Below are 25,115 nucleotides of genomic sequence, written 5' to 3' on the forward strand. Positions count from 1 at the left end.
ATAAAGCACGAATCCAGTCCGTATGAATACAGCTATGTCCCCTCAACATTAGGTTGTGGAATGCCTTACCACCCATATCGTCAATGAGTAGCCCCTTAAATTTAGCCTTTAGCATTTCTAACTACGAATTTAACTTGTGGAATTTTATTTCTGTATTTTTACTTTTTTCCCTGAGCTAGTTTTCACTGTTCTTTAAAAATAATGAACGTACAAAAATGAGTTTCTGTTTTAATAAATTTTTCGCGCCAAAACTTTTCTACGACGTCAAGGCTTTTTCTTTCATTTTAAAAACAAGTGAGGCATGCGGCGAACATTTTCTTTCTATCGCTATCAATTTTTATTTTTTTCTACACAGAAGATATAAGTTATTTTAATCATTCTGATTATGATAAATTAGTTCCCCTTCTTTTTTTAATTTTATTTTCGTTATTGTTATATGATGTTTGTAGCTAGCATTATGAAAACTTATTCGTGCATAATTAGAATAATTAACATAATATATGCATGGATCGTGCATCGCGCATCGTGAATCGTTGGATCGCGCATCGTAAATTACACAAACCGAGTTTTATCAAACTTTTGGGATTTAACTATGTTTTTTATGCCTCAATCCTAGTTTTAAGTTCAGTTGGAAGTTTGAAGTAACAGTTCACAAAATATCATTCAATAATAAACAATTATACATTGTATAAATTCACTTGATGATAAACCTATCTAATTCAGCCTAAAATTCAGCATCTTCACGGTGATATGTTTTTTGTTACATTTTTATCTTATTCCTGTTGATAAAGAAAATTGAAACTTTTTGAAATCGATAGTTGGAATGCTATGAAGGGCTTAGTTTGAGTTTTTTTGTCATAAACAATAAATCTACCAAAAAAATGGATTGATAAAATTGCCCATTTCTTGCTATAAAAGTGTTACAAGTTTTATCATTAAATTGTATTGGAAGCTAATTTTTTGGAAATAAGCTTAGAATACCCCCTTCTACCCATGTTGAAAACTTATGAGCAATACGACAACTATAACTCAGGTTATTAAAGCTTTTATCATTTTTCAAAATTTTGCTTTGTCACATTTTTATCATTTTTTTGTTTTGGAGTAATTTAACTCTTGTTTCAGATTTAGTCAACTTTGTCTTGAATAAAGTATATATTTATAAAGAGGATGTATTTTTTGAAAGGACTGACAAAAAATCAAACATCTAACTAAACTTCAATAGATTTTATTGATAAAAATGTAACAAGAATCCAAATGTCCAAAAAACAGCCACATTTTGCCTCAGATTTTTGAACATGTTCAAAAAAGTTAAAACTTCTTCTTTTAACGTACTGAACTTTGAAGACTTAAAAATATTTTCTCTCTTTTATTTTGTTTATGACTTTTTCCCGCGCTTTTTCTATAAAGTTTACAGACGCACTTCTTTGTAGAAGAGAAAAATATTTCCTTTGCACACTTATTTATTCATGTCAGTTTTATTTATAAGAGTCGATCAATCTAAAAAGTTAAAATACTTTAAGTAAGTAGAGCCAGCCCTTTGTTTCACTGGGTACTTGATGGGTATATGATGCAGACCATACAATAGGATAGAGATAGATTGACCCCCTGTTTATATTATATTACAGAGCCTTTTTTAGACTTTTATGTGTATTCTTATCGTCTTATAATAAGAGTCATAAATAAGAGGGAGTAGGTTTAGGAAAAAGGAAAGTTCTTATAATAAGAATCATAAGAGAGAGTAGGTTTAGGAAAAAGAAAAAATCAAGATAATGGCCTTTCGCATTTTATACTTCAGTATATATACTTATATGAGGCGAAGAGAATATTCACTCACTACGTAAATATGCTTAATATTCTTTTAGATAACACTTTTTTCAAGTAAATATAAAGCAAAGACTTGTGTGTTAGCATTCAGATATTACAAAACCAATTTTTTAGAATAGAGATTTCGAACAAGCGAAGGAGAGCTCTGGTCTGTAAAGTATACAAACTGAGTATGGGTAAAAGTAGTAATAAAGTAGGTAGTTAAGAGCCATTCTGTAAAAATCAGACAAAATCAGGCAGGTCGAGGAAGTGATATCCTCAGATTTTGCCGATTTTTGGATATTTTGCTCAAATACATGAAAAATACATCCTGTGAAAATTTTTGAAATCTTTTTCGTTCCCAAGATATGGGCCTTTAAAATTTGGGCCAATTTTGCCAAAAAAAGTGCACTTTTGATAAATTTTACTTCAGGAGCAATTTAGACATGATCAAGCTTAAGATCATTTCAAAAATCTTCCTGAAGAAATCCATGGGTAATTTGAAAAAAAGGCATTTTGAGAAAAAATTTTTCCCTATGTAGAAATCATTGCCTGAAAATCAAACATTCTAATTTTTATTGATTTGAGAGCAATTAGCTGGCTTGGCCACAAGTGTCACATTGATATTTGGTATATTTCTGAAGTCTCTATGGTCATCTTTAACTTTCAATTAAAATTTCATGTGACACTAAAGGCCACGCCCTAAAATGGCGTTTAAACATAGCTTTTCGCTCAATTTTTATATTTTCAATGAGCTTTAAAGCCATGGCCTAAGTTCCACCACTGAAACAAACCATTTTAGTTAGTGTTTTGGCCATTTACCCAATCCTAAAATTAAACCCTGTGTTCTAATACTATTTTTGCACATTTTCTTCGAAATCTTTTTAAGTCATCAAACTTAGCCATTTCCCTTAGCAACGCATTTTTTTTCCCTAGCAACCAGGCATCCAGCTTATATCAAAATTTTCCAACGTTCCTAGTGGTTCCAGACCATGGTAAATGTCTTAGCTTGCATATCAAAGTCTTGGACACAATTTCACGGAATTTTAGGGCAAATTAGGGTCGCAGAGACAGAAATAGAGACCCCAACAGGTAACGAGGAAGCACTTTTGGCTGATGCCTGTTGCCAAAACCCTAAATCAAATCAATTGATTCTAATGTTTAACATTATTGCAGAGGAAATACTAAGATAAATTAAGTGGGGGTACTTAGCATAGAAGTTGAGGTTCTTTTAACAGGTGAAAATGGCTTTTGACAAGAATTTCACCACTAAGGAAAAACGCTAAGTCTCTTTTTTTTTTTGTTTTCAATGCTAAAAAATTATTTGCAATTGATCTTGAAGGGAAGTCTCTCCTGCATTTCATCCTTTGTACTGTTTTATCATTATAGACACTACACAGACTAGAAAAGAACTTTGAAGAAAGTTGCGCCTTACAGATGAACTCTAATTACAGTACTTTACATAGGATCGTACAGAATTTCAGTGCAACATTGATTTTTGGACCATTATGCTAGATTCCACCCAATTTCATTAGTTGAATTTTGACTCTTATATTAGTTTTGATCAAATATTGAATAATTTGACTGAAATGATCATGCTGATGAAACTCGATTAAAATGGTTCTAAAACTCAGTGTTGCACTGAAGGTCTGTATCCTCTCCTCCTTTAGCGTTCGTCTGTAAGGCAGTATAACTTTCTTCAAAGTTCTTTTCTAGGTCTGTGTAGTATCTATAATGATAAAAAACAGTACAAAGGTATGAAATGCAAGAAGAGACTTCCCTTCAAAATCAATGGCAATAATTTTTAGCATTTGAAAACAAAGAAAACAAGAGACTAGCGTTTTTTCCTTAGTGGTGAAATTTTGTCAAAAGCCTCATTTCACCTGTTAAAAGAGACCTTCCCTTCTATGCTAAGTACCCCCACTTTTTTAATCTTAGTATTTCCTCTGCTAATAAGGTTAAAAACATTAGATCAATTTGATTTGATTTAGGGTTTGCAACAGGCATCAGCCAAAGTTGCTTCCTCGTTACCTGGGGGTCTGCTATTTCTGTTCTGCGACCCTATTTGCTCTAAAATTCGTGAAAATTGTGTCCAAGACTTTGATATTGATCTAAGACATTTACCATGGTCTGGAACCACTAGGAACAGTTGGAAAATTTTGATAAGCTGGATGCCTTGGTTGCTAGGGAAAAAAATGCGTTGCTAAGGGAAAATTGGCTAAGTCTGATGATAAAAAGATTTTCGAAGATAAATTGGCAAAAAATGGTATTAGACACAGGGTTTGATTTGGATTGGTATATGGCCAAAACACGAACAAAAATGTTTGTTTCAGTGGTGGAATTAGGGCCATGGCTTAAAAGCTCATTGAAAATACTAAAAAATTGAGCGAAAGCTATGTTTAACCGCCATTTAGGGCGTGGCCTTTAGTGTACATACAATTTTAATTGAAAGTTTAAAGATGACCATAGAGACTTCAGAAATATACAAAAATATCAAGTGACACTTGTGGCCAAGCAGCTAATTCTCTCAAAATCTATTCAAAATTAGATGTTGTGATTTCAGGCAATTTCTAGCCTAGGGGCAAAAAATTTTCTCAAAAGCCATTTTTTTCAAGTTAGTCCCATGGATTTCTTCCAGGAATATGTTTGAAAATGAATTTAAGCTTGATCATGTCTAAAATTGCTCTTGAAGTCAAAGATTTATCAAAAGTGCACTTTTTTGGGCAAATTGGCCCAAATTTGAAAGGCCCATATCTTGGGAACGAAAAAAGATTTTTCAAAAAAATTTTCACAAGATGTTATTTTCATGTATTTGAGCAAAATATCCAAAAATTGGCAAAATCTGAGGATATCACTTCCTCGACCTGTCTGATTCTTACAGAAAATGGCTCTTAAGTCGTAGGTAGTAGGCGTTTTGTACTTGCCGATAAAAACATACCTGATCAACACAACCAAACCTTCTGTCTTTCAGTGAAGTCAAGTTTGAAGATATTCTTTATTAGAAAAACAGTTAACAGCAGTCAAAACGCAATTTACCTTACCTCCTGAGTTTGTCTTTGTTATGCTAAAATATAACAAACCTTTGTCATGCTGTCTAATTACAAAACCTCCAATCACTACTTCTCCGCCATCTTGTTGGACCTACCCCGGTGGAGGTCCTATAAATTAACCTTCGTCCGTCTGTCCATCCGTCTGTCCGTCCGTCCGTTAGTTACCAGCTTTTCTCGAGATTGGCTCATTAGTTTTTTCTGATTTTTTGCACAATGATGCAAAATGGCAATGCCCAAAATGTGACGGAGTCCGATTTTCGAAAAAAAATTTTTTGGGGCAAATTTGGGCCAAAAAACGGCTAAAAAACAGGTTTTTTGGACTTTGTGAAAAATTGGATCATTAATTTTTTCTGATTTTTTGCACGAAAGTAGGGTACCATCATAGGTTTAAGATGGCTCAAGCAGATTTTTGCAAAAAAATTTTGTTGGCTCAAAAAACGCATGTTTATCTATAAGAATCACTATTAATAAGCATACATCCATGTTCTTAGTCAAATTACTCAATTTTTTTATGAGATAGATTTTTTTCTGCTCAAGAGGGCTTACTTTTGAAGAATATGTGTGTTTAGACAGGAAATTTGGTTGGCTTGGCGTGTTTTATAGAAAACTGGCCAAATTCGATATTTTTTATAAGCACATGATTCAAACTTAGGTATTGGCTTTTCTCGAGATTGGCTCTTTCATTCTTTATGATTTTACACAAAGATGCATAACTATAAACCCTTGAATGTGACAGAAACCCGATTTTCTAAAAAAAAATGTTTTGGGGCAATTTGGGCCAAAAAACGGCTAAAAGACGGGTTTTTGGACTTTTGTGAAATTGGATCATTAATTTTTTCTGCTTTTTTGCCGAAAGTAGGGTACCATCATAGGTATAAGATGGCTCAAGCAGATTTTACAAAAATTTTGTGGCTCAAAAAACGCATGTTTATCTATAAGAATACTATAATAGCAACTCAATGTTCTTAGTCAAAATTACTCAATTTTTTATGAGATAGCGTTTTTTTGCTCAAGAGGGCTTACTTTTGAAGAATCTGTGTGTTTAACAGGAAATGGGTTGCTGGCGTTTTTTATAGAAAACTGGCCAAATTCGATATTTTTTTATAAGCACATTATCAATTACTTAGGTATTGGCTCGAGATTGCTCTTTCATTCTTTATGATTTTTACACAAAGATGCATAACTAAAAACCCTTGAATGTGACAGAACCCGATTTTCGAAAAAAAATGTTTTTGGGCAAATTTGGGCCAAAAAACGGCTAAAAAACAGGTGAAAAATTGGATCATTAATTTTTTCTAATTTTCTGCATAAAAGTAGGGTACCATCATAGGTAAAAGATGGCTTAAGCAGATTTTTGCAAAAAAAATTTGTTGGCTCAAAAAACGCATGTTTATCTATAAGAATCAATAATAAGCATACATCAATGTTTTTAGTCAATTACTCAATTTTTTTATGAGATAGATGTTTTTTTTCTCACGAGGTTTAGACAGGAATTTTGTTGTTTGGCATGTTTTTATAGAAAAACTGGCCAATTTTGATATTTTTTTTATAAGCACATTATCAATTACTTAGGTATTAGATTGATTGGCTCTTTCATTTTCTACGATTTTTTGCATAAAGATTCATAATTATAAACCCTCAAATGTGACGGAGCCCGATTTTGGAGAACCAAAAATTTTTGGGGTTATTTCAGCTAAAAATAGTGACCTAACTTCAAAGGTGTTAAGCATAATCCAGTAGGTCCATCAAAGTATCACTTGTTTTACTTTAAATGCCGTGTTTTAAAATTCCTTAGCTACATTATATGTACGGAAAAGGTTTTCTCCAGGTTTAAACTATGAGGGCGGTTCCGCCCGCTTATTTTTCTTTCGGCGTTGAGCCCTGGGGATACTTAAGAATAAAAGAGATTTTAAGATTATTGTTGAAAAGCATATTTTTTCGATAAATTTAGGCGATACTCAACAAAAAATAAGGTGGTTTTAGACAAATCTTTGACAAAATTGGCGTTTCTTTCTGTTCTAATATATACAAATCACATCGAAAAAAGAATATATTTCCGCCTTTACTTTCACTTTGTTCACGTGTTACGCGATTCCAATTGGATGAATACCGCCGCGCTGTAAGTCTTTAGCTTCGGGATTCTGATTGGATCATTTCCGCGTCACAGTTGAATTTTGATTGGTTGAAAGTTTCTGAGCGTGAATTCTGATTGGATTAATACCTGAAAAGTAAACAATAGTATGTAAGTATTTTGCTTATCAAAACCTAAAAAATTTTAGGGGGTTTTATTTACTTTGCATGACGATAATTAAAATTAAGCCTACAAAACACAGAGAAAAAAACCCAACATAGAACAGGTGTATTTTGTAATGTAGAATATGATAGCGTGAATCTTTTTGAAATTCTATGTCAGGATTTTTTCTCAATGCCCCGTAACTATGCCCGGGGTACCCGTTGCTAAGACCTTATGTTAAAAACGAAAGCGATTACGGCAAAAAGTAGTGATTCTCATAATACCTCAAATATTGATACTTGACTGTACTGTCTTTGTTCACTGATTTGATGAAACTTTTTATGGTCACCTCTTGTTTTGGGCCAAATTGAAAAGTCCCGTTTCTGTCACGGAAGGAAATCAGAGCCTTTTTTTGGTCTATTTTTGAAAAATGGTAAACTTAATGAATATAGTATTAGTCCTGAATTAAAGCCTTCATAGTACTACTACTTCCAAACCAAAATAAATTTCATAAAAGTTTTTCCTCGTTGAATAATTGAACTTTAAAGGTTCTGTCACGGAAGGAACGCAGCAAAGACATTAAAAAAGACAAAAGTATGCTGATTCAGATTCCTGTGAATTTAAAGAGAATTTTAAAACCAAAATACCACCAGAAGAAACTTATGTCTATCTGCTTGTCATTGAAAAAAGAACTGAGTCAAAAAAATTAATTTCAATGGCTACAGGCCTTTGCAACTGAGAAAGGTCAGTGTCACGGAAGGACACCATCACGGAAGGAAAAAATTCCTATTTTTCAAAATCAGCAATAGCGTAAGAAATATTGACTGAAACTAGTGAAGTGACACATCATATCATGAATCATAGCCATTTTTACTATTCAGTTCATTTCAAAACCTTGGAACTGTATTTTTATTGTTCAACCATAATGGTGATAATAATTAGGAAATTTTACAGGAAAGATTATATTTTTTAAGCAAAAAACGTAAAAACGCGACCTTGCAAGCCAGTGAGCTACTTCCAAAGGCTCTAATTAGCATATTTCCATGGTGCTGAAGCGATTTAGAGGATTTAGAACCAGCTAGGAACAGTAGTTTTGCCAGAAAACCGGTTTTTAGGCCTCCAGAGCCGCCTGGGCTTACGCTGTAAGCTTACAGCGCTGTACTGGAGCCTTAGTTAAGCTTATTCTGAGCTCCATACAGGGTTGAACTGGTTCCCAATGGTTCTAAACCTCGTAGGACACTCTCCTGCAACAAATTAGACCCATTGAAGTCCAAGATTTCTAAAAATAACAAGATATTTTTAATCCGTCACGGAAGGACAATAATTTCAGACCTTGTAAGTGAATATGAAGGAGGTTGCTTTGGAATGTAATTTCATTTTTTGTTAGGGGGTACCAATAGTTAGAACTTGCAATAATATCAAAAATAGTGTACTTGCACAAAACTGGTGAAAAAACTTTTTGTCTTGAAATTGTCACGGAAGGAATTCGATATTTGAAAAAAGTTTCTGCTTGCAGTACTTTTTTGTTGTTTGACTTATTTCAAAATGAACAAACCTATTAAACTAACTAGGGTATGTACTTGTTTTAAAACAACATTTCATTTTTGATTAATCATTTATTTTTCAAAAGAAGGTCCATTATATTTCAACACTTGTCCTTCCGTGACAAACCTCACTAGTTGTGTTTCGATATAATCACCTGATTTAAATGGTTGATTTAAAAGTTGAAATTGGAAAATTTAAGGGTTATTTTTAAAAAAAATCACAGTTACTTATATTTTGTTTGTAAGATTTTTGATTTTGTGTTTTGGTTGACCACTTTTCAATTTGGCTCTTTTTGTAGATCTTCTTTGGTGACTTCTGCATATGGATATTTTTTTGTTTTTGTGTTGTTGAGCTGTGTTTCAGATCGTTTGTTGTTCCGTTCTTTGCTGATGTCTTTTTTATTCATTAGCTCCTCTCAACATTCCTTTCTAGAGAGGTTTTTCTCTTGTTGAAACCTAATTTTAATCCATGATGTTCATCTTTATCTGCTTCTTTCGTTGTGATGTTACTGCGAGCTTTTTGTCTGCTTGTTTTAATCCACTCAAGTAAGAGTGGCGTTATTGTAACACAATTTCCACATTCGAAGCGCCAGCTTTTATATTGCAGACAAAGCTAATATATGAATAAATAAATATATATGAACAAGTCAATCACATCTCCTACATTGTAAGATGTCGTTATCTGCTATGATGGTGTTTATTAAAAAACAGTTATTGGGTGTGCAATATCCATAATTTTGTTGAATCCTTGTTAGAATTTTTGTTGATTTCTGCCATATTGTTGCATTTTCATGATCATGGCAGCACAGAAAGAATTTGACGTCAAATGTATTTTTTGGGTTATTAAGTTGCACCTAAAAGTTCTGGTTAGTTATATGCCCAAACCCAGCCAATCATCAGGGAAAAATCTTCTTGCAGGCAAGTTACCTACCTGTGGCAAGCATTTTCAACCCTCCGCATACTTTACAGACCAGCCCAAAATTGCCCTAGGATACTGTATAGTGATTGGAAAGTTCTATTGACTACAAATTTTAATAAGTGTTACGTATACAAGATAATACAAGCTTGCAGCCATATTAGCAAAATGGATGAAAGTGAGCATTCCAGGTAAAAACAGAACGGGTCTGTAAAATACTAACCAATCACGTGACTAAATTGAAATTTTGCACACTGTCTTAGATGGTCAATATCTATCACTGGTGAAAATTTCAAGTTAAAAGCTCTAGTAGTTCCTGAGTTTTGGCAGGTGGTCACATGCATTTTACAGGTCTGCAAAATACCAAATACTAATGGGAAAATTTTTTTACTGTTACTAGTCTCTTTGATTTGACAAATCAGCCTCCAGGAACTAATTTCTGTCAAATCAAATGAGTTAATCAGTCAATTACATGATTGTGGTCAAGTTTACATTCTGGTCTGTAAAATACCAACGAGACAGAGGTGACCCAACCAAAATTTTGCAAATCATCTTCAATCATCCATATCTACCACTGGTCAAAATTTCAAGGTCATAGCACTTCTTGAGATTTTAAGGGGGACCTCGAGGCCACGCCCAAGATGCTTCCCCTATTAAAAAAATAGGAAGATGCTCCAAGGGTTAAAGAAGCTCCCAAGGTTAAAGAAACAGGGAAAAATTCATAAAACTAGACTGTAAATAAAGTTAAGGGCTTAGAGCTCCCAGGCTGAAATTCACCCAGCCGCAAAAAAATATTTTTTTTTAATATCGGGAAATTCAAATTCAAAGCCCAAACTGTAGTGGTGTCAATCATTGACCTTCACCCTATGAGTGAGTTGAGCTAATTCTGAGTCAACAAGTATAAAATTTACTATGCTCTGGCAGCTCTGTGTATCGCAAATACAAGTTAGCAGAGTCAAGTAAGTGCAGTGATTTCCCCACCCCAGCAAAGCTAATAATTCCTTTGAAAGAGCATAGTTTGCACTCAGAACAACTTTGCATCAGGAAGTATCTCTTCATTAAAGTGAGCGAAGAGGCATATATCAATGAACAACTGCAACTGACTTCTTTTAGCTTCAAATTTCTTGCATCAATGCATCGAAGCATGTAATGATACCTTTAGACCGTGCAATACCTGATGTAATATTACAGTCTTGAATAACATCAACAACTTTTGTAGGTAAAAAAGGTTAACTGGTACATATTAATTCAAATCAATGGTCAGTCAGGCTAGGAGAAAAAGCTAAATCAGATTTGTCTCACGTCACATTTTACAAAAGATTTTAAAAATTGAAATGTGGTTTAGTTGGGTCTTGTTGGATAGTATAATAACTTAAAAGCCCACATATAGGACATAATATATTTTTTTCAATTATTTTAAAGTAAAGAAAGTATGAATAAGCTAAGCATGAACCAGGGTTGGCTGGGTTGGCTATGAATAATGTGAACAGACTAGAACAAGGAATGCAGCAGATTATATTTTGTAATACTGTAGTGCATGCTTTCAACATATATTTTGTTATTACTATTGGTAAACAATAGACCATAAACCATTTTTGAATATTATTATTATGAAACACTTGAGAGGAATGTTCCTTGTTTACCGAAATAACACTCCAAAATACGCGTGATTTGAATAAACTTATGTAACCAAAATGTGTGCAGTAAAAGTTAGAAATGTGACAACATCATTTCAGTTATTTAATTTATGGTTCATTATGGTTCAGTATCATTTTTTGAAGTGTAGGTTTTGGATTTTGAAAAAGACTTGTATGATTAAATTTGTTTCAGATCTTACATAAAAGTCTTATGTTTGATACGATCAGTTTGCTTCATTCCTTCTTGATACTGCTTGACTATTATAAATAATGTTTTAAAGTGTTTTAGGTTATCTTTTTCTTTTATTTATCACAGTTGATGGAAATGCCAAGAAAACACGAAAATGAAGGAACCTCCAATTTTGGAGACGGTGAGGAGTTTGATGACTCCGGAAGAACATATTTTGTTGAACGAATAAACATTCCCAGAGATGGAGAGGGTGATAAGGTACATGATTTTGTTCATAAAAAGATTTATAGCAACTGATTGAGAGTTAATAAATCAACAACAATAAATTTTGAGGACAAACATAGAGAAAACATGAGAAAACATACACAACATATTTAGTACAGCATCTCATGTTTTTTATAACTCAAATTATATAATGCAAGTTATTGATATTAACTTTCGTTTACACTAGATTTGATTACATCCTTTAAAAGTTCTTACGTTGTGTAATTCAACAAATTTTTAAAAAATGGCTAAAGGACCATGCATTGATCGAGTTCTCCCTGCTAGCATCAATATATGCTCTGTTCTTTTCTATCCAAAGAGCATTACAGTTTTTATCCTCCGGCATCTATTCAAACATTTCTGTAAAGACGTTCACCTCAAATTACATGTTCTAATTTCTAGGCATATGCATTCAGTTTTAAGAGACTATGGGCATTTACTGGACCAGGTTTTTTGATGAGTATTGCTTATCTTGATCCTGGAAATATCGAATCTGATTTACAGCAAGGTGCTGTTGCAAGATATCAGGTAGAAACTCTTCACATAATGGTTATGCTTTTACTTTATTAGCAAAAAAATATTATTAGATTATAATGAATAGGATCACAAAGTACTCCACAGAGAAAGTTTGAAAAGATTCTTTCGTGCAAAAATTGCTGCTATAATATTTCATGTTTCATGATGAGCAATCTTCAGACAATTGAGTGTATTGTGGATTTTTTTTCAATAGACTTTCATTTTGAATTCGTTTCCTGCAGATTGCACTAGCATAAAAGTCTGTGTAGAAGTTATAAATATTAGATGGATATGTTTGAGCTTTTTCTCTGAGTAAATGGCATAATTAATCCATTGCTATTATTTCTATTTTTTCAGCTTCTTTGGGTTTTACTTGCATCAACATGTGTTGGCCTTCTTATGCAGGTGAATTAATTATTTTTACATCTTCTGCAACTCCTAACGCCATGGTTACAACCTTCATTTGATTTTTTCCAATAGACAATAGCAGCTTCACATGAAAACTCAGAATGCTTTGTGTGGAAAAAAATTCGCTGTGAACCTTTTCCGCGCAATGCATTTTTAACAGCGTCAGCCCCCCCTACTGGTTGGGGGGGTTACACCCTAGATTTTTCCCAAAAATGGAGGGGGCTGGAAGTACACCACTTTTTTGGGGGGGACCTATGTACTTGGGGGAGTTAAAATCTCATCACTTAACGTGGGGGCTAAAATAATTCAGCTTAATAGTTGGCTTCAATTACTCAAATTGAAGCTCACGAATCTGAAAAATGTTCGCTTGCGGCGCAATATTTTTATAGAAAGTGTGCTAAATATTTTATCTTAAACTTAGAACTGAACACAATTTACATCTTCCAATGTAACCCTTTTTTACTGGATCAATTTTTTGAAAATGTCTAGGGTCAAAAGTCCTGGGGGCTAACAAAAAATCTTTGGGGGTACTTACAACTCAGGGTGGACTTACAACTCAGGGGGGACCTAAACCCAGGCTGACGCTATGCATTATGGGAAATTTACAGAGGTTTAAAATCTGAGTTTCCACATTAAGCCGATATCGTCTATTCAGCTTCTTAACTTTAGGCTATGCTTGTTCATTTTTAAAATTAGAGACTCAAGTTATCATCATGACACAATACAATTGTTTTTGTTTTAAAGTTTCTATCTGCAAGACTTGGGACAGTCACAGGCCTTCATTTAGCCGAAGTTTGTCATGAGAAGTATCCAAAAATACCCAGACTGATAGTTTGGGTGATGGTTGAAATTGCAATTATTGGAAGTGACATGCAGGTATAGTATAGGCTGTAATTTAATCATACAAGTTGATCCCACCAAAGACTTGTAGTAAGAATTTAAGACACAGTTAAGCTTCATTTTCTTTGTTAAACCTGAAATTTAGATAAATGATATAAAATATTGCTTTTAATTTAATTTCTACTGAATTTTTTTTCACTGTGAAACTTGTTATATTTTTGAAGTTTTATTTTTTAACGATAACCAAAATATTAATTTAGGCTTTATTCTCAGGCAATAATTACTTTTTTTTCTTATTTAGGAAGTAATAGGAACAGCAATTGGCTTTCACCTTCTGTCAGATGGAAAGTATGTATATTTTTGTGATCATTACACTCTGATTATTGTAATAAAACTAGACCATAAAAGCCAAAGGTGGGGCCAAATTGCTGTTGTTTTCTATTTCAGTAACAGTGGTCAAATTTCAGGGCTCCTCCAGATTTTTCCAATCCAAGATTAAAATTGTGCACTCTTTGCATTGTAATTTTTTTCATTAGACAAAGCATTATTTCACTACTCAGTAGTGTACACATCCTTAGTTTTACCTCAATGATGTTATCCATGTCATGCTCTTCTTCTATTACTGAAATAAGAAAGGCTTTAATGATTCCACTTTATTTTTTGTCTCAGGATTCCAATCTGGGGAGGAGTGTTGATTACAATTTGTGACACTTTTGTTTTCCTTTTCCTTGATAAGTATGGTAAGTTGTAAAGAAAATAATCAAAACATATATTTTGTTTCAAAGTGCAGATATGAAGAAATTTTTGAAAGTCATTATTTTTGTGTACCTTAATAGTATGGTACATCACTGGAAATTGACACTGTTGAAAAAGGATCCAATAGAACTCTGAAACTGCTTGGAACCTTTAGTACTTTGAAAACACGCTCACTTTGAAGCAAAAGGTCTTCTAATTTTTTCTAAATTTTCTATCCCTATTATTTTCAAAGGTCTGAGGAAGCTGGAATTGTTCTTTGCAACTCTGATCACTATAATGGCTGTCACCTTTGGATACGAGGTAAGTAAATTCAAATGCATGATATTAATTTTGAATATCAAATCAATATACTTGTATTTAGGAGGTCCATGGATAAAAGGAAAGCTGACAATAAATACAAACTTCTATATAATGTAGTGTTCTTCACAATTAGTGAAGTTGGCTGCAGAAAATGGATATCGTAACAATGTGAACATAGGGTCCTCCAGGGTTCAGGTACCCCCAAAAAATTTAGGTACCCCCAATCATTTTGCTACCCCCAAAATTTTTAGAATTCTAAAGTAACCCCCCATCTTCGAATTACCCCCTTTTTATTATTAAAAATACAAAAAGGGATTTTTTGCTCGTTTGTCATACCTGGGAAAATACTTCCATGGCGGCCAACACTTCTTTTTCAACAAATTCAAGGGTGTCATTTTTTACTGTAATTTTCCAAGGTTTCAGGAGATTTTTATATACCACAAACTTTCAAGGGTTTCTAGGGTTTTTAGTTGATCTTTGCTAGTTTTCAAAGATTTCAAGGAAATCTGTCGACAAAAGGAGAAAGGTTGAATTTTCAATTTTTGTGTAAAGAAGGGCCCTTAAATTAGCTGATAATTGATAATTTTGCAACCACCCATTCTATCACCCAGACCTGCCAATCTCATATAATTTCAGTGGCACTTAACGGGTTAAAAGGTAAACCCCCTAAGAATGAGAGTGGAATATCCCCTTGAGTCTCAGGGGTTCCAAAAGTATGTTTTCTCATTTTTAAGTCACTGCGATGTTTGTATCCCACGCAATGGGAAAAATTTTGTATATCTGAAAGTTAAAGTGGCTGAAAATGGCCACAAAATTTTGCATTTCAAGGGTTTCAAGGCTATAAATTTTGCATTTCAAGGGTCCCCAAAATAATATTGACTTTTCAAGGGTGTTTCAAGGGTTTCAAGGAATTCAAGGGTGATGAGCTCATACAAAAACAACAGCCCCCGCCCCCACTAATGAAAATGCAGGTACCCCCTAAATTTAAAAATACTTCCAGGTACCTGGCTTTTTTAACACTTTTTATTTTAGGTACCCCCAAATCTCTGGGGAGGGGGGTGGATCCTATGTGTGCAGCATATTATTACAACATATTTCTGTTTCACCATAGTATGTGGTTGTTGCACCAGATCAAGGCCCACTATTGAAAGGAATGTTTGTGCCGTATTGTAAAAATTGTGATTCTGCAGTTGTACAGCAGGTTAGAATGTATTACTTTCTGTTTTGTTTTTTTTCACTTATTTGAGGCAATTAACTAATTTCAGGTATAGGCTTTTGATTGACAAATAATTATAACAATTTATGCACTGATCTCCAAACAGTTAAAAGTCCTGTTGGCCAATTATCTTATGCTATTGTGATTCGAACCTCCTTGAACCTGTTTTTAACCATCGTTAATCTTTAGCACGCCTTAATTTTTACAAAAGTTGAGTTTGATTTTTGATTTTTTTTTTCTGAAAACCTAAAACTTCAAAAAAGCGTAAAAGCTTGTAGCCTGTGAATTAGACAACCGTTTTAAAACCATTAGAAGGCTAGTTTTATAGTTTTTCTAAAAGTAATTGGTTTATGCCGTTTTAATCAAGTTGTCAGGGGCTAGCGCTTAAAGTGTGGGACTTGGTATTTTGATCCCTTTCGGACGTATATTTACGTACCTGGCTGTCTAAGGGTTAATGGCAGCTATGATAAATATCCAAGAGTTGAACCTTCTCCAAGAGTCATTTTCATTCATTTTGAGTAAGTTTGAGTCTTGAAAAAAGCTTTGAAAATTTTCATTAAAGACGGAAAAGAAATTCAAATACCAAAAAAAAAAGGTAGTAAAAGAGGTTCGTAAAATAGGGAAGAAAGAGTAATATTTCAAATTATAATTATTTTTTAGGCTGTTGGTGTTGTAGGGGCAATTATTATGCCACATAACTTCTACCTTCATTCTGCACTTGTAAAGGTATGATAACAAGTAAACTACAATAGTTATACTGTAAAGCTTCGTTATTCCTTTGTTCCGTTGGTTATGCATTTAAGGGCTATAACCTTCCATTGATTTGTACTTAGAGAAGTCCTAAAGCTGTTATTACAGAGTACAGGGAAAAATGAGCACATTTGAGTTTCGTACTCCATTATGGTTGATCCCTAAATGATAAATCTTTTTTGGAAATTTTGTCCCAGCAAAGGTTTAGGTCAACAAATTTCAAGAAATGCTGTCTTCATACTATTTCAGTCACGAAAAGTCGACCGCAAAATCAAGAGTGCAGTCAAAGAAGCAAACATGTATTATTTCATAGAATCAGGTAATAATATCAATATTGGTATCCCTAAACTGTGAAAAATAGTAGCCCCCTCCGAAACATTGATTGCAAACCACTCTAAAATTGCCTAAGATAGGAAATGTAGAAATACCAGAAAAAAAATGTGACCGTTCGCCTTCGGAAGAAATTCCCTATTCATTTTATTCCATATTTTGAGGAAAGTATTCATGGTTCATCTTCCTTAAAAAGTTTCAGCCTCAAATGCTTTCATGTGCTGATATACTCTTAGGTTCCAAATAAACGGGGGGGGGGGGGGGTTCGAATAAACGGGGGGGTTGGAAAATTTTCTAGATTTTAATAAACGGGGGAGACCTAATTGCCGGGGGGGTTGGAAATTGTACTTCTGGAACCCAAAGATAAGGTAAAAATAGGCTAAAATCAGGCTATTTAGAGCAAAATAAGGGGCCTTCTCTTTGACAGCTGAAAATATTCTTAGAGATTAATAAACGGGGGGGGGGGGGGTCCTAATAAGGTCCGGGGGGGGGTGGGGTTCTAAAATTTTCGAAAAATTAACAGGGGAGGGGGCCGTTTATTTGGAACCTAAGAGTACTTTGTTCTTATTATAAGAAAACTAGCTGGTACCCGGAGTCGCACGCTGGTTAAGCTGTTGCTGAACGCACTTTAACGTCCTTTAGATATTGAAGGTGGCTTAAAAGCACGCTGGTCACGAAAAGTCAAAAGAAAACGAAAATGTCGGGAGAAAAAAACAAAAAAGTTCGGAAAAAAACCGAAAAAGTCGCGAATAATAAAGAGGCTGGGAAAAACAAACTTGGGTTGTCCCTACTCTCTATCCTTTCTCGGCGTCCGTACTATTAATATATAGAGGTCTCTTTTTTTAGTGTTTTTAAGAAGATCCAAGATTGAATTTTTTTGAATTGTGCGTTTCAAAATAATTATAAAATCATAGAACTATTATTGTTTATTTTTATCCACTGTATAGCAATTGCGTTGGGTATATCATTCATTATCAATGTATTTGTTGTCAGTGTGTTTGCTCAGGTAAAAGTTTTACTACCGTTAAGTCATCTTTCGATTTTCGTTGGAAAAAATTTCATGCTGTATCCAGGCCCTATCCAGTGGCTATCGAAATAAAATGGTAAAGCTGAAAGTCTGCCGAATTATTAATTAATAAAAAAAAATAGCATTTATATAATTATACTTTTCCAACTAGTTGAAATAAATATACATACTCGCATTTTCAGCCACCTAGATGTTTTCCTTTCAAAAAAGCAATCTTTTCTGGTGAAAATATCCATCAAGACTTCGTTATTTTTCTTTTCTTTTACCAGGCTTTCTATAAAAAGACATATGGTGACGTGGTATGTTATTTTCTCTTGTTTTTAATTTCAAAAGGAGATTTGTTTTATAAGTTCTAGCCGTAGAAGTTCCTTATTAAAAGTTATGAGAAAATGAAAGTAACAGACTTACTATTTCGGAGGACTTTCCTTTTGAGTTTTGGATGACATTTAAAGGTTTGATAGTCTACACAATAGACAGGCTTTTAGGCCTTCCTCTAGTAGGAATAGGATACGATGTTGCCTGATAGAATACCATAATACAGTGTAGTCTCTTTTACTTGAACCCCTATAACGAACGAACGTCTCCTTAACTCGAACAAGTTTAAATGGTCCCTTCAAATAACAAATGCCTTATAATAAATTTTACTCGTAACGCGATATTTCTCGATTTCTCGATTTTTTCTTTATTTCTTCTCGAACGAATTTGGTCTCCCCGTGCATGCTCGAGTTATGGTGACTCCACTGTGTTTAATCAAGCTCTTTTATTTTTAGTACGATGGCTGTGTAGCGCATCACAATCCACATGCTTATATCTTCAATCAAACTGTAAGTTGTTGACTTGTTAACTAATCTTGATGACTGGGCTACCACCCACTATTGAGATGGTCTTAACTTCCTTCTAGAGAGGTACCCTCGAAAACCCTGAAAATCCAGAGAGGTTTTTTTAAGATAGGCAAAATCCAGTAGAAAACCGAAAGGGGTCGAAAATTGGCCATAAATACATAGGAATCACTGAAATCTTGGCAAAAATATAGTGATGATAAAATTAGGCCATTTTATCGTTGATTATTAATGTTTTCCAAAGTATTTTACAAATGTGGTCTCTCTAAGTGCTCCACCTTGTCTTCAAACAACTGTTATAAAATTGTGCAACAATACATCGATTACTTTAGGCGTATAAACTTTCGCAATGTCGAAAAATCGCGAAATTTATGACATTTACTTCCTTTCGACTTTAAAAAGGCATTAATGGATAAAAATAATGCCAAAAATTTGATATTTATTACGATTTCGAGGTTTTATAGATTTCAAAATCTTTTGAGAATTTTTCGCGAGCATAAATTTTGCGAATCGTTGGATAGAAATTAGAATTTTCGATTGAAAGTTGCCTTAAAAGTGAAAAATATTCCTTAATCCGATTAAGACGGCTTCCTCTCGACTTTAAAAAGGCATTAATGGATAAAAATAATGCCAAAAATTTGATATTTTATTACGATTTCGAGGTTTTATAGATTTCAAAATTTTTTTGAGAATTTTTCGCGAGCATAAACTTTCTTGCCCTGTTAAGAATTTTCAAAGACGTTTATTTTCGCGAAAAAAGGCCAAAATTCGCGAAAATTGCGAAAGTTTCTGTTCGCGAAAGTTTGTATGCCTAAAGTACATCATTGGGAAATATAGATACTTTGATTGATTTGATCAATTTCCCTATCTTAAAGAAGACCAGACAATCACTGATTTTATCACATCTATATATTAATAGAGGTGCTTTGTGTGTCTGTGTGTCACCTCTTTCGTTTTCGCTTTGTTTGTTTTTTAAAATTATGACTTTTAGTCTCTTGCTCCACAAATTTGTTCTATTGGATTCGCGCCATTTGCAAAAGATCGGATAGAGTTTGGTTTAGACTTTATTCAACCTTTGTTTTGAAATTTAAGGCCCATCTACATTTAGTAATTTTAATTTGTGCCCAGACTTGCCTTTTTCTCTCTTCTTTTGTTTTAAATGTTTTCGAATGTATTTAACGATCGTATTTATTAATGACATTCGAATTCTTTTCACGAGCAGAAACTTTCGCGATTTTCGCGAATTTTGGCCCTTATAAAATGTAACTTTTTAGCCTGCTAAAAGACTAATAAGTCAAAGAACAAATGTTTCAAGCATTGAGTTTAAAGCCCGAAGGGCTAGAGTTCAATCTCTAACCTTTCTCAGGAAAGAAAAAGTGAGGCCTTAAAAAATGCGCCGCATTTTTGACGACAGATTGAATCTAGCAATTCCTTTCTTCACGATTGATATTTTTTTCGAAATTTAGCGGTAAATTTTAGTTCCAATTTGTCATTTGTGTAAAAACCAGGCGAGCCGCTCAAGGCCGCGCAACTTTGGTAGGATTTGTTGGCTTCAAATCCTACCAAGGAGATTGACTTCTAGCCCTTCGGGCTTATACTTCATTGGTTTCAAGCCAATACAAGAAGTATTTGTCCCTCTAAGCCATTTTTTCATGTGAAAATTCTCAATGTTACGTCTTGATTCGCGAAAGTTTATGCAGTACACGATCCAAATATGGTTAAAAGATAAGACACCCGGGGAGGTTTTTATTTGATCGCTTTTTTAAGCCAGCTTCAATATCCAAATGACTTTTAGTAGAACTTTAAGTCCAATGAACGATCTTAATTTTTTCTTTCAGAAAACTGATGTCATAGAAGGAAACTTATTTTATGGTGTAAGTATAAACCTTGCGATCACACAATTGTTATAGCTCATCATTAGCTTATGATACCTTATCTGACAGCATGATCAATGTGAATTCATGATATTCACGACGTAATGTTCTCTTTGGAAACAAAGTGGCAAATTTAAAAGAATTAAGCGAAATTTAAAGTTTTTTGTTTTTTAATGAATGGAAGATAACTTTTAAAATATTGAAATTTAAGCTACACTACGTCATGAATATCTTGAATAGCTTTTCGGCATCCGCCCCAATTCTTCAAAAAGGAACAAATAAAAGTACACCCTTTCTGAAGCGTACCACGGCGGTGAATCTAGAATAGTAACAAATCTGCACAAATTTATTCTTTTTTACGACTTGCAATCCCATCCTCCTTTGCGTTAATTTTTTCTTTCACCTCGAAAAATTACAGTATGAAAAGAAAAGTAATAACGCAGTTTTCTGATCATTTCGAAATTAACTATGGGATTGAGACTCGTTTAAATTTGAGTTAAATAATTATGACGTATGCAATAAGGATTGCTATTAATCATATTTTCTATTCTATCTTCATGGTTTCTAGGGTATATTCTTGGGCTGTCAATTTGGACCAGCTGCAATGTACATTTGGGCTATTGGTTTGTTGGCTGCAGGTCAATCATCAACCATGACTGTGAGTGGTTTTTATGGAAATTTCCCACACGATGAAGCAATCCGATAGATGTCTCCTTTCAGGGAGATTTCAAATATTGAGTTTCAAACTAAATTTTGTGAAGAAATGTTAAAGTCAATAAATAATGTAAGGTAGAGAAAAAACAGTATAAAAACTTGAAGAAAGATCAACTTGTAATCCATTGCAATGAGTAGCAAATTGTTTTTTTTTTTATAATCAATTTAGAATTCTTAGGCTATTAAGATGCATGAAACCATCTATTTAGGACGTTTGGAGGGCAAAAATTTTCTTTAACGGCCAAAACGGTAAGGAAAAGGTGCTTGGAAATTAATTCAAATCAAATTCCCTCTGAAAAATCTTTTTCGACCATCTGCCAAATTAAATTCACGCCAAAATTTCTTCCTTTAAGGTAACTATAAATTATCTAAACGATATTAAATTCCAAAGAAGATTGAAATATTAAGTTTACAAGTCATAAAATTTGACATAGACAATGAGGATTTTACTTTTTATAAAAAATTGCTCGCTTTTTTTGGGACACACTGTACAAAAGTAGAAAGAACTGGGAAGGAACTCACTACTTAGATTTTTTCATCAAATTCTTATTTTATAGGGAACATATTCTGGACAGTTTGCTATGGAGGTAAGTGCTAATGATAGTTTTATCGAGATGTTTTAAAAGGCCTTTTTATCAACTTCAATCAGATGAAGATTTTTTGATTTTTAGCCAGGATAAACACTAAGATGAAATAATTTTAACGTTCGAAAGTTATTTTTGACTGTATCCTGCGGGGAAGGGGGCACTCGTATGATCCGACCCACGGCATGTGCCGCCCTTAAGGGTAGTATTTTGTAACCCTTAAAATGCACTGTAAGGTGTACTTTTGATAGAGTAGCACTACAAGGGTATTCTTTTTTCAGACTTCACTGTAAGGGTGTGTTTTGGGACTTGTGAATACACCGTTTAGGAGTCTCGCCTCCTCCACCGTGTTCCACCGTGAAAACGGTAGGTAAAAATGCGCACTTTAGTACTGTGGAAGGTTAGAGGAATGTGAACATTGTCAATTTTTTTCTTTCCTTTAAAAAGAATGATTTATATATTTGAACATCATATCAATGATAATTTTATGGATCTCTCCTGAAAACTTCACAAAAATTCATCTAGAGGAAACCAAGTTATGATTAAAAGAAGTTCTTTACCTACCATTTTTCTGCTGGGTTTCCTTATGAAAACCAAATTTTTACCTACCGTTTTTTTACGCCCTCCCCCGTAGTTTACCGCGATCACTAAAATCAAAACAATGGAAAATTGTTTGGACGCGTGTGCAGTCGACACTACTAAACTGTGTATTGCAATTTTGACAGTAAAAATCTGTATTTTTATAGTTTCGATTTGCACTCATTTTGATTTGTTTTGCACACAGTGTCGACATCTCAGGTGGCTCCAGTAAAATAAGATATGAAATCAAACTACACTGTAAGGGTCAGAAACGTTCGGTAAAATCCACTGTAAAGGTACCTCCTCACTGTTCAAGGATTGCAATGTAAGGGTCCGACTTTGAAAGCCTATTTTTTGGTGGCACATGCCGTCGTTTAGAAATCGAGTGCCCCCCATGGCCCATATCCTTGTAAATTAATGCCCCAGATGTTTGACTGTAACAGTCTGACACGATGGCCTTGATTTCCAAGATTATTTTTCCAGACATCTTTACTTTTTATAGCCCAGCATACTTTAACCTTTTGATTAAAGCATGGTTAGAAAGGTCAATAAATCTTTTTTGTCTCATTTTCTAGGGTTTCTTGAAATTAAGTTGGCCTCGATGGAAGCGTGTCTTGCTTACCCGAAGTATCGCCATTGCACCTACATTAGCATTAGCCTTCTACGAAGGAATCAATAGACTTACTGGAATGAATGACTATCTTAATATTTTACAAAGTTTACAGGTAATAACTTTTTTAAGAGCAGTGGAATAAATATTTTTCGTTCCAATCTCTATTTAGAATTGAGCTTTCGGTATTATCGATTTGTGTTTTCGGTATTAACGACCTGTGTCTTTTGAGCCATTATCTTGAAATTTTCGTGTTTACTTAACTCAACTTAGCTTCCCTTCTCATCTCTTCATTTTTTGTTGAAAAATGAGTCAATTTAACATTCATTTTATACCACCAAAAAAGTGTAACTGCCTAAGAAACTTCTTCCCCAACAAATTTCGCGATTATGGTACATTTTGAACCTTTTTTCTTTCATTTTAAATTTTAGCTACCATTTGCTGTTATACCACTATTAACATTCACAAATGATACCAACTTGATGAAAGATTTCACCAATGGAAGGTATACCACCAGAAACCTTTCTTAGTCGCCTTTGGGGTCAAGGATTAGTGAAACGGAAATCTAGATCCTTGGACTTTTAGCTTAGCTTCTACTTCGTGATATTTATGACGTAATTTTTACTACGAAAGCACCCCGGTTCTACTAATAGTGGCAAATCTAAATCATTCTTGGGCTTTAATTCAGCTTCTACTTCGTGATATTTACTACCGAAGCACTGGTTCAAATTGGGGTGTTTGCCTAAAAAAATATTACGTCATGAATATAAACTTTACTTCAAAATTTTATGTTCGAAATTTGCTACTTGACCCAAAAATGATTCAAAAGGTACTGAAGTTAAGTCGGCACCATCATTATTAAGCCTTTGAGACTGACTGATTGAGCGGTTTCTTTCTATTTCAGGATATTAAAAACCGTAACATGGCTTTTAGCTGCAATTATCATTGGAGTTAATATGTACTTTGCAGCACTCGGTCTGGTGAGTCACTGTTTTTCTCGTTATTTAGCTTCTTATACATTCCAAAGCTGTCCTTCTCAATCTGTTTAAAAAAAATACATGTGGCTTAAGTTTGGCACTGGGGTTTCTATGGGTCATAGAAGCAACAGAAAAATGTCCCCAAAAGGGTTAAAAGCTTTTTAGATCGACTGCCAATTTTGCCAAACTGTAGCTACATATAATTCTATCAAAGGTAACAATCAGTCTATGACTCTTCTTTGCAGAGAGATTTCTAACACAAATTTTATTAAAACATAGCTTGACAACAATAACATAACATAACTCGTAACTTTTCATTTCAGCAAGGAATAGAGAACAAGATACTGTATTTGCCAGCAACGCTGGTCATTATTGTATGGGTCAGTTGCTATCTAATGGTGGTAAGTCTCATCTTATTCACATCTTTGTTTGCTATCTATCCTAGCCATAACTATACTTAATTACCTAATTACCTTACTGGTAGAAATCTTATCGGCATAAAAGGGATGTAAAATCGCTTGGTGACGAAATTTATACCGATGAATTTTATTGCCGAGGACCTATAATTTTTACTGACGATTATTTTTGATCGACGATCGCTTTTGACCGACGATCACTTTTAGCCGACAAATATCATCCGAATGATTTTTAGAAAGCTTGAACATATTCCCGTTTATAAGTTAATACTTTAGCGCTAAATTTTGGGTTTATGTTCTATTTACGACAAAGAATTGCAATAGAAACTAAAGGAAATTCAATAGTTGACCAGTTTAATGGTGTTTTCCAGCCTTATTATCCCTAAAACCGACATAACTCTGGTATTAGATTGTCGGCATAAAAACTTCTCGTCGGTAAAAAAGAAATTATTGGCAAATAGTAAAACTTTTTGCCGACAATATTTTCCACCGATGAATTTTGCTCAATTTTCTTTGGGTCTTGTCTATTTTCATTCTTCCCATACAAACAGAAGATGTTTTCAATCTATATTTATTATTTTCTATTTTACAGGCATATTTTGCAGGAGGATTTACTTTCTTGAACTACTTCAAGGTATGTAGAAAATGTTTTATTAGAAGTATTATGATAGTTTTCTTCATTTCTAGAACGTGTCGTAACCAGTGACTAGAGAAGACAACGTTCAGTCATACAGGGGTGCCA

At 33.9% G+C, this 25,115-nt stretch overlaps 1 protein-coding gene across 1 annotated transcript in view; it reads left to right on the forward strand.

The window, feature by feature from the left end:
* The window catches only part of LOC136807083 (natural resistance-associated macrophage protein 2-like), a 32,085-nt gene that overhangs the window by 6,584 nt on the left and 386 nt on the right, over positions 1-25,115 (forward strand). Inside the window, exons 2-22 of the mRNA XM_067063650.1 lie at positions 11,500-11,631; positions 12,040-12,165; positions 12,511-12,558; positions 13,306-13,437; positions 13,703-13,749; positions 14,071-14,141; positions 14,390-14,457; positions 15,569-15,658; positions 16,334-16,399; positions 16,673-16,742; positions 17,701-17,759; positions 18,050-18,079; positions 18,551-18,604; positions 20,458-20,493; positions 21,062-21,151; positions 21,765-21,794; positions 22,946-23,095; positions 23,412-23,485; positions 23,885-23,960; positions 24,281-24,358; positions 24,966-25,007. Coding sequence (XP_066919751.1) covers positions 11,503-11,631; positions 12,040-12,165; positions 12,511-12,558; positions 13,306-13,437; positions 13,703-13,749; positions 14,071-14,141; positions 14,390-14,457; positions 15,569-15,658; positions 16,334-16,399; positions 16,673-16,742; positions 17,701-17,759; positions 18,050-18,079; positions 18,551-18,604; positions 20,458-20,493; positions 21,062-21,151; positions 21,765-21,794; positions 22,946-23,095; positions 23,412-23,485; positions 23,885-23,960; positions 24,281-24,358; positions 24,966-25,007 — 1,566 coding nt within the window. The 5' untranslated portion in view covers positions 11,500-11,502. The remainder of the gene's footprint in view (positions 1-11,499; positions 11,632-12,039; positions 12,166-12,510; positions 12,559-13,305; positions 13,438-13,702; positions 13,750-14,070; positions 14,142-14,389; positions 14,458-15,568; positions 15,659-16,333; positions 16,400-16,672; positions 16,743-17,700; positions 17,760-18,049; positions 18,080-18,550; positions 18,605-20,457; positions 20,494-21,061; positions 21,152-21,764; positions 21,795-22,945; positions 23,096-23,411; positions 23,486-23,884; positions 23,961-24,280; positions 24,359-24,965; positions 25,008-25,115) is intronic.

Source organism: Clytia hemisphaerica, unplaced genomic scaffold (assembly GCF_902728285.1).
Source record: "Clytia hemisphaerica strain Z4C2 unplaced genomic scaffold, Clytia hemisphaerica genome assembly, whole genome shotgun sequence".
NCBI classification, from domain to species: Eukaryota; Metazoa; Cnidaria; class Hydrozoa; order Leptothecata; family Clytiidae; genus Clytia; species Clytia hemisphaerica.